Source organism: Coffea eugenioides, unplaced genomic scaffold (assembly GCF_003713205.1).
Source record: "Coffea eugenioides isolate CCC68of unplaced genomic scaffold, Ceug_1.0 ScVebR1_3094;HRSCAF=4241, whole genome shotgun sequence".
In the NCBI taxonomy this organism is placed as follows: Eukaryota; Viridiplantae; Streptophyta; class Magnoliopsida; order Gentianales; family Rubiaceae; genus Coffea; species Coffea eugenioides.
The window spans coordinates 2177-11419 of record NW_020863639.1 but is presented as its reverse complement, the minus strand read 5'-3'; the positions used below and the strand labels follow the sequence as shown (position 1 = coordinate 11419).

Sequence of the window (9243 nt, the reverse complement as noted above, 5' to 3'; positions counted from 1 at the left end):
ACCTCTATTCCCTTAGCCGACACAACGTACCCTAAGACAATACCATACTCTACCATGAAGTAACATTTTTTCCACTTAAGAACCAAATTCGTTTCTATGCTTCTTTTCAAAATTAGAGCTAGATTATCAAGACATTCATCAAAACTATTCCCGTATACACTAAAATCATCCATGAACATCTCAATAATTTTTTCTACATATTCGGAGAAAATACTTACCATACATCTTTGGAAAGTTGCTGGAGCATTATAGAGACCGAAAGGCATCCGACGGTAAGAAAATGTACCAAATGGGCAGGTGAATGTAGTCTTTTCCTGGTCCTCCGACGCTATCGCGATCTGAAAGTATCCTGAAAAATTATCCAAGAAACAATAGTAAATACGACTAGTCAATCTTTCTATCATTTGGTCAACAAAAGGAAAAGAGAAATGGTCCTTTTCCGTCACAGAATTTAGCCTTTGGTAGTCAATGCACTGGCGCCAGCCTATAACTTTCTTGACTGGAACCATCTCACCCTCCTGGTTTTCCTCTACGGTCACTCTCGCTTTTTTCGGAATCACTTGAACGGGTCTCACCCAAGGACTGTTCGAGATAGTAAAGATAATCCCCACCTCTAGGAGTTTAAGTATCTCAACTTCCATCATCAGGGGATTCAACCTCCGCTGTGCCTGTCTCACCGGTTTCACATCATTCTCGAGCCTTATCTGGTGCATGCATAAGAACAGCCTTATTCCTTTGATATCTGCTATACTCCACCCAATCACCTCCTTATGATCCCTAAGGAGTTGCACCAGTCTGTCCTCTTAACTTGGAGATAGGTGTGCAGAAATGATCACCGGAAGCGTCTCTCGGTCTCCCAAGAATGCATACTTTGGATGTTTCGGGAGCGGCTTAAGTTCTAACTCCGGTGCCTGCACAATTGAAAGAAGCAACTTTGTCTGAATTTCTAGCACAAAAAGAGAAATAAGCTCATACCTTGGGGGCATGGTTGGAAGTGAGTGTAATGCTTCTACTGCATGGTGCAACTCATCCCTCATATCCACATTAAGAGCTACACCCAATTCAAGAGGCTTGGTCAAGGCCACTTCCAATGCGTCTTTACCATCCATTTCAAAAATTTCTTGTACAATGGGCTCAATAACACTCAAAGCAAAGACTGAGTTAGATTTCTCTGGATATTTCATCATCTCAAAAATATTGAAATTTACTTTTGCACCATCAAATTTCATTGATAAAATACCCTCATTCACATCTATTTTAGTCCTAACAGTGCTAAGAAACGGTCTACCTAACAAAATAGGTGACGGATTTAACGACTTTTCATCTCCCATATCTAGGATATAAAAATCTGCTGGAAAAACTAACTCATTTACCTGAACCAAAACATCCTCAATCAGCCCCTCCGGATAAGCATTGATGCGGTCAGTTAGTTGCATTGTGATGGCCGTTTCTTTTAATAGCCCAAGATTTAGAGAAGCATAAATGATTTTTGACATCACGTTGATTGACGCCCCTAAATCTAACATTGCTTTTCTAATCGGTGTATCTCCTATTTTGCAAGGGATCGTAAACATACCTAGATCCCCACACTTGGGTGGAAGTTTTCTTTGGAGTATGGCTGATACGTTTTCTCCCACCGCTACTCGTTCGTCCCCTCTCAACTTCCTCTTATGAGTGCATAAATTCTTAAGGAATTTTGCGTACTTTGGTACTTGCTTAATTGCATCCAACAAGGGGATGTTGATCTCCACTTTTCGAAATACATCCAGGATCTCCTTTTGTTTCTCAGCCTTCTTCGTCTTCTCCAACCTGCATGGAAAAGGAGGTAAATTAGATTTAATGAGTATTGATGGAGTAAGAGTTACCTCAAGGTCTCCACGAATGCGTCCTTCTTCTTCCATCTCCTTCTCGATTTCGTCTTCACTTTTACTCTTTAGGTTCGTGGTCTCTACTTCTTTGCCACTCCTTGTAGACACCAAATTTTTGGTGTAATTTCTTTTACTTTTTATTCTCATTTGTCGTGGTTGCTTTTAGTTTTTTTTTAGTTTCTAGTTTCTATTTTAATTTTTAAGTTTTAGCGTAGAAAAATCATGAAAAAAGAGAAAAAAAGGAAAATTGTTCACAAAAATACGTTCAAATTTATTTTTTTGGCATTTTGGTTTTATTTTTGTTAATTTATTTTGAAAAAAAAGAAAAGAAGAGAAAAAATGATGAAAAATGATGAAAAATGAAAGAAAAGATCGAAAATGGTAATTTTGTTATTTTTAGTTTGTTTATTTCGATGTGTTTGTAATTAAAATTGTTGTTTTTATTATTATTTAGTTTTACTATTATTTTTGTTAAATAATTAAGATAAAAAAATAAAAAAAACATCTCCATAACCACGGCACCACATCAATCACTCTACTTCACATTTCATTCCACAACCACAAGACACGATACCATTCCTTCATTTTCACTGACACAAACCACAAATGTTAATTCCTTCTCTGCACAAACAGCTCCTCGGACAGAAGCTTCAGCACCGCACCATTCAACCAATAAAAATGCACTACCAACACAACACTCAACCATTCCTACACCGAAAACCACTGCACTTCATATTATCATTTCACATACCGTACCTTGCCCACTCACGTTCATATTTTCATTTACATATTTATTGTTTTTTATTACTTTTTCAAACTCATGTCCTCACATTGCATACATGCATTTCATTCATTTGCATCCCACTCGCATTATTCGTGACCTCTCCAAAGGGTCATTATTGGGCTTCACAATTAATGTGATTGGCACCACTCAACCTTTGAAGAGAAATTTCCCCCAATTCCCCTAGGTCTAGGTTTTTGCATTCATATAGACATATCCAATACGCGATACATACCTTGGGTAGAAAAATTAGGAAAAATTGGTTAAGTCGCGCAACTAGCCTTGGCTAGGTCAAAGGGGTGCCTTGGATTCTATCCTTGCCTTCCCCTTTGTCAAACGTGACCCCCGAACCTTTTTCTTTGGCTTACGTGGACTAGGAGTCATTTTAAAAAGGGTTTTGCTACTTTGTCTGTTAAAAACACTTTTTGGGTGACTTGGTACACCCCAAATCTATACCAAGTGGCGACTCCGTTTTCATATTTAAAAATCCTTTTTAAAATTTCATTTGGCCAAATCGTCGCTTTCCAAAGTCCCATGGCCTTTTTACTTTTCATTTTGCACACGTTCACACCACACTTCACACATCACAATCCACACATTTTTCATTCGAAAAGTGGGGCGCGACAGTTTGGCGACTCCACTGGGGACTTCCTAAGTGGGTCCGAGCATTTGATTTAGCCATTCGTTTCCTTTTTCTACCCTTTTTATGCATTGCATTTGGATATTAGGGTTGCATTTTTATATAGGACTTTTTCACCTCGTGCGCGTATCACACTCTTCCCTCACTCACGTATGTGTGATTGGTTGATTGGATGTTGTTTACTTGATTATCTCGCGCTTGCATTGCATTTGGGGGGGTGTGTCACCTTTAGAGCCTCGCGTGGTTCTCAACCCCTTCCCTCAAAATAGGGGAACACTTCATACGTGCATGTTTACTTGCTTTATCCCATTTTATTTTTATTTTCGTGGGCGTTTCCCACACCGCCTTGTAGGATTAGGATCGATTGCCTTGGGTAGGCGGCTGGTGTGCTCTGCGCCCATAGCGCTATCTAAGGGATCACTCGAGCCACCGATCAAAGGCCCTGGGAGTGATGACCCTTCGCCTTTAGGTCTGAAGGCTTGGGAGCCGAAGCTTTATCGAGTCTAGGCATTAGTGAACCAAACCTCATGCATCCATATTAGCATTTTCCTAGGCTAGAGTCAGCCTTACCCTATTTTAAGCACATTAGGCACGAGGGAAGGGGTTCCACCCCTTTTACTTGCTTTATTGTATTTCTTTTCTTAATTGCTCCCAATGTGTTATGTGTACTATCAATTGCACTAACCATTCTTTTGTTTTCCTGGCTTGCATTCATATGCCTTAGCAATAAGAGGCCCTTTTGGCACTCTTTTAGTGGCTCACCCACTAGATAGCTCACATGTCTAAATTTCAGTCTTTGCACTTACTTTTCAGTAAATACATTTCATGTTTAGACCTTTTCCCCCCGTTGCATTATTTATATCCTTTAGGCCATATTTGTTGCATATTTACATTGCTTTAATAAACTGGCATCATGCATTAACCATAGAAAGGGAATGCCACATAGGGAATCCCGTGTTTAGGAATAAGCCACCTTGTGTCTCGGATACTTAATCCAATGAGACTTGCACGTTTATATTTCATGTACCATCCAAAGGGGTAGTGCACAAGGTAAGGTAAGATCCGATCATTTTCATAGAGTGATCCTTGGAATATGAGCATCTAATAATCACTTTTGGCCATTTTTATCAAAATTGGTAAAAATCCTTTGCGTAAAGGACATTAATTTGAAGAAAATTCACAAATGATTCCTCATGGTTGAGATGATAAATATGGAGGACAAATCTTGATTTTAGAAGGCTCATAGACTAATTTTCTGAAATCACTAATGGCCGGACAATTCAACCAATCCATTTTGCCAATTCATTCAATAAATCGTCAATTCACTTGACCAATTTACCCTTCTTAGGGTCATCCAGTCGATTTTGAATAAATCATCAATTCACTTGACCAATTTACCCTTTTTAGGGTCACCTGGTCGATTTTGAATTCATTTGGCCGATTTACCCTTTTTGGGGTCATTCGGCCGATTTTTTAATAAATCATTCATTTGGCCAGTTCACCCATTTTTAGGGCAATCGAATCGATTTTGAATAAATCAAGTTTCATTCATTTGACCAATCTACCCTTTTAGGGTGATTCGATCAATTTTTGAATAAATCAAATTTCATTTAATTCATTTGACCAGTTTACCTATTTTAGGGCAATTTGGTCATTTCTAAATAAATCATCAATTCTATCCAATCTATTTGACCCGTTTTTTCCTTTTTTAGGGTTTAAGTCTAAGGGTCACCGAATAAATTAATTGAGGCATTGCAATCTCTTTTACACATTATTCCATGCGTTGCTCAAAGTAGCAATCCATTCGGACTTTTCCCTCATTTTAGGACAAATGTCTCTTTTCACTTCGATTGGCCAAATTTTTCCAAATCATTTTTTTTTTCACTCTAGCGGTTGATCGGATTCATCAGGTATTGTATAGTGCCTACTCTGGAGGACTGCATTTTCATACTAGGCCTACCCTTGGCATAAAAAGGGCTCCCCCATAGGACATGCATCCGAATTTTCTGGATATCTACTAACTCTTGCCTTTTTCTTTTCCTTTTCTTTATTTTCTTTGGAATAATTAAGCGAGGGTTGAACCTAAAGGCAATCTGTCAAAAATTCTCAGGTGATATTTCAACATAGCTTCTCGTCGAAGCCCCATCATAACGCGATCCCGCAGTAGAGCCCAGAGGAGTCGTGTAAACATGAGTTCACAACCGGAACAGTCAGATAGGTCTGCTACTACCGCTCAACCCGAGACTGCAAGTTCGGGGATTCAGTTGACTGAGATGCTTACCAAGTTTGGAGAGATGGCGTATGAGATGGCCGCCCAAAGGAAGTTGAATGATGAGCTAATTAGCAGCGGAGTTCAACCCGAACCTGTACCCGCCAGACAGCCTGAGCAAGAGCCGTTTGTCCTACCTTCGGCCCATGCCACTGTTACTCCATCATTTCCTATTGCACCCGAAGAAACTTTCACCTATCCCACCACAAATTTGCCATACACTTACCCTCCTCATCCTTCATTTTTTCTTACTCACACGCGAGGTCCACCACCCCAAATCACTTCAAATATACCACCTGAGCCACATACCTTTTATTACCCTGCTGCTGAGCCATTCCTGCCGGACCATACTTTTCAAACCAAGCCAGAAATGGGGGAATCTTCCGCTCCCGTTGATATGAAGTTACTTAAGCGCCTTGATCGTTTTGATGAATTTATAAGGAAGAGTCAGGGGCTGAACAAACAAGGAGTGCTGGACTATGATGAGCTTTGCCTTTTCCCGAATGTGCAATTGCCTGAGGGGTTCAAAACTCCGAAGTTTAACAAGTATGATGGGACGGGTAATCCCAAGACACATCTCCGACTGTTTGCCAACAAGTTGGGAAGGCCCGTAGACGACGAGAACCTGCCTCTAAGGTTGTTCCCGGAAAGTCTGGAGGGGGATGCCCTCGACTGGTACTCAAATTTGAAGTCCGAAGAAGTAAAAACCTGGATTGACTTGTCCAATGCTTTTGTAAGGCAATATGAGTATAACTGCGAGTTGGCTCCGACACGAACCACGTTGGAAGGAACAAAAAGAAAACCCTCCGAGGATCACAAGACTTATGCCAAGAGGTGGAGGAAAATAGCTGCAAAAGTCGAGCCACCGATGACTGAGGACGAAATCATACGCACTTTCATTAAAGCACATGATCCCCCGTATTTTGAAGAAATTTTTCGCATGACTGGATGCTCGTTCGCCGCCATTGTCAATAAACTTGAGGAGTACGATGACTTCGTGAAAGCTGGGAAGATTGTTAATGTCTCTGCCCTCAAATCCCAGTTGGATGCTTTGCAAGGACAGGAGACTAGTGAGAAGAATCCGCAATTTAAAAAGAAACGGGAGAGCTGCAATCTTTCTTGTTTCTGTCCGTGAGCTCGAAGGAAGAGAGGGAGAAGTTGTGCGTGAGTTCCCTTCGTTTCTTTTCAACCTCCACTAGCTGCAATCATCTTCCAACCAACACCATTTTCCATTTCCTCTCTGCACCAACTTACCCCAGTCCGCAACCAAACACTCCCTCTCCAGCCTCTGCCTCGTGATCATCGACCATGAAAGTGAGAGAGCTGCACCCGGCAAGCTGAGACTGAGAGTGAGGGAGAGCCGAAGCCTTTGCTCTGTTTTTTTTCTGTTCGTGAGTTAAAGAAAAGAGAGTGAGACCTGCGGTTCTGCAACAATTCCATCCGTGAGTTGGGGAGGAGTTTGAGTGCCAAACTTCCTTCATCTTAGTTGCGAGCTTGAGCAAGAAAAAGGACGGACTAGCAGGCTGCATTCTGGTTAGCCGAGAGGGAGAAGTATTGCAGCCGCTTGTTGTGTGAGCTCGGTCTTAAGCTGAGCGCACAACAACATTTCCCTGCCTTGGTATCACCGACAAGGAGAAACCAAAGAACCATCTCCACCGACAACCACAGTCACACCAAACCAGAACCAGCAAACCTGTCGCGTGCGTGAGAGCCGAAAAGGAGCAGAAATTTTTCAGATTTTCGTGTGTGGTCTTAGCTTGCTTTGAGGTAAATTTTCTGGACTAAAAATGGATAATCAGAGGTAGTTTAAGCCAGCCGTGACCTTGCATGTGTTAATTTGGGTAATTAGATGATGAAACCAAAGCTGTGGAAAATTTCTGTTTTGGTTAAAAACATTTCTGCCGAGGAGCTTGCTTGGAATTGTAGTTTTTATTTCTGACTTTATGCGACAATCTGAGTTGGATTAAGTGTCTAACTCATCAAAACCAAGAAGTTTAAGTCATCTAGTAATATGCATGTGAGGTTAGGCAGTCGGATGATGATATTAAGCCATTAGAAATTTCTGTTTTGGATGTTGATGTTCCAGCCGAGAGCTGAGATGAAAATGCAATTTTATTTCTGATTCCCTGTGATAATCTGAGCATGAAATGGAGCTGGACTAACTGGATTTTGGATGATTATTAGGATTAAGGCCTTGCATGATCATTTCATGAAGCCGGATGAAGAAATAAAAAGCTAAGGAAATTTTGTTTTGATGGAAAGTGACTGCCGAGAGGTTATCTTGCTAATGTAGCCTCATTCGGTTTAGTTTTTCTGTTTTGGAGCCTTAATCTTGATTAATTAGTAATGACAAGTTAATTAGGCCTGCATGTAGTTGACTAGTAAGTTTTAAAACAGGGGAATAAAAATTCAAAAGTGCAATCTGCCTTAAGGCAAGATCATCCGGACCAAACAGAAAAATTTCTGGAAATTTTGATGGTTGTGGATATTATTTGAACTTGATTTCTGAGCTGGAATTATTCATATGCTAGCTTGATACGTGCATAAGGAATTTAAGAGTTTATAAGCATGTCCAAACCAGAAAATGAAATAAAAATAGTAAGCTCTTAACATAATTATTCAACCGAGGTAAATTCGGATTCATGCCCAAGCACTTGCTGGAAAATGCATTTCAACTTGCCAAATCAGTTTTATATGTTCCAGATTTTTCAACTTGCTAAACGTACTTTATTTGTGTTTGCACTGGATTTTGCTCAGTTTTTCTTTCTATTTGTTTGGATGATGGCTTGCCGCCTAGTTTAAAGCCTTGTGTTTGGATTCGATTGTGTTTGAAAGCTGGATTTTGTAAATTGCCGAAAGGATGTTTACTGCACTTTGTTTCTTGCTTTCGTGGTTATTACCTGCTTCCTTTGAGTGTAGTGGAGAAGGATACTTGACTCACAGTAGCGAATTGGTCAAACTTGATTTTAATAGGGATCTAATGGTTCAATTTCATAGTTATTAGTGGTTCTTTAATTTTTGTTTTTGAAGAATTTGTGTTGTTTGATTTACTATTAAATTGGTACATTAATCCTTTGTTTGGTGGTTGTAGCTCCAATTTAGAACCTTTTCCAACTTATTAGCACCACAAAAGGGGACGGTATACTTTCTTTTATCTTTTTTTGTATCTCCCTATGTGATCCAGCTTGCTAAATGAAAATTGCATGCCTACTTGGTTTTCTTAAATGTTTATTAATGCCTTTCATTTATTTACTTTTATTTCATTTTTAAATCTTTCTTTTATTTTCATTTATGGGGTATGTGTACACCTCTTGGCTTGTAATAGATAGGGCATAGCAAGTAATTTGGTCCATTTTCCCTTTCCCCTTTGTTTTAGCTAGCAAATGTAATAGTTAGGGCTTTAATCGTCTTATTTGTCTTGCATGCTTAGTTACTATGTGTTAACTTGCTTTATTAGGTTTTGCATCTAGTCGAGCATGTTAAGTGTTACGTGCTACGTGTTTATGGGCATTTGGCATGTCTACTAGCTTTCTGTAGTGTAGACGAATGGAATGGATGAATGTACGTTTCCACTAGTCCAACGCTAGTCGGAATTCATAGAATGGGCTAGTCCAACGCTAGACCCAATAGGCTTTTTCCTTTCTTTTCATTAGTGCATCATTTGCTTGTTCACCACATATCATGC

General features: G+C 39.9%; 1 protein-coding gene across 1 annotated transcript; it reads right to left on the bottom strand.

Moving 5' to 3' along the window:
• Positions 1–803: 803 nt before the first annotated feature.
• LOC113757457 lies at positions 804–1901 on the bottom strand. Its single transcript, XM_027300735.1, has one exon. It carries the CDS (start codon positions 1899–1901, stop codon positions 804–806), a length of 1098 nt encoding a protein of 365 aa, XP_027156536.1.
• Positions 1902–9243: the final 7342 nt, after the last annotated feature.

Coding starts and splice junctions, on each gene's coding strand:
- LOC113757457 (XM_027300735.1), bottom strand. CDS start 1,901: ATGGAAGAAGAAGGACGCATTCGTGGAGACCTTGAGGTAACTCTTACT.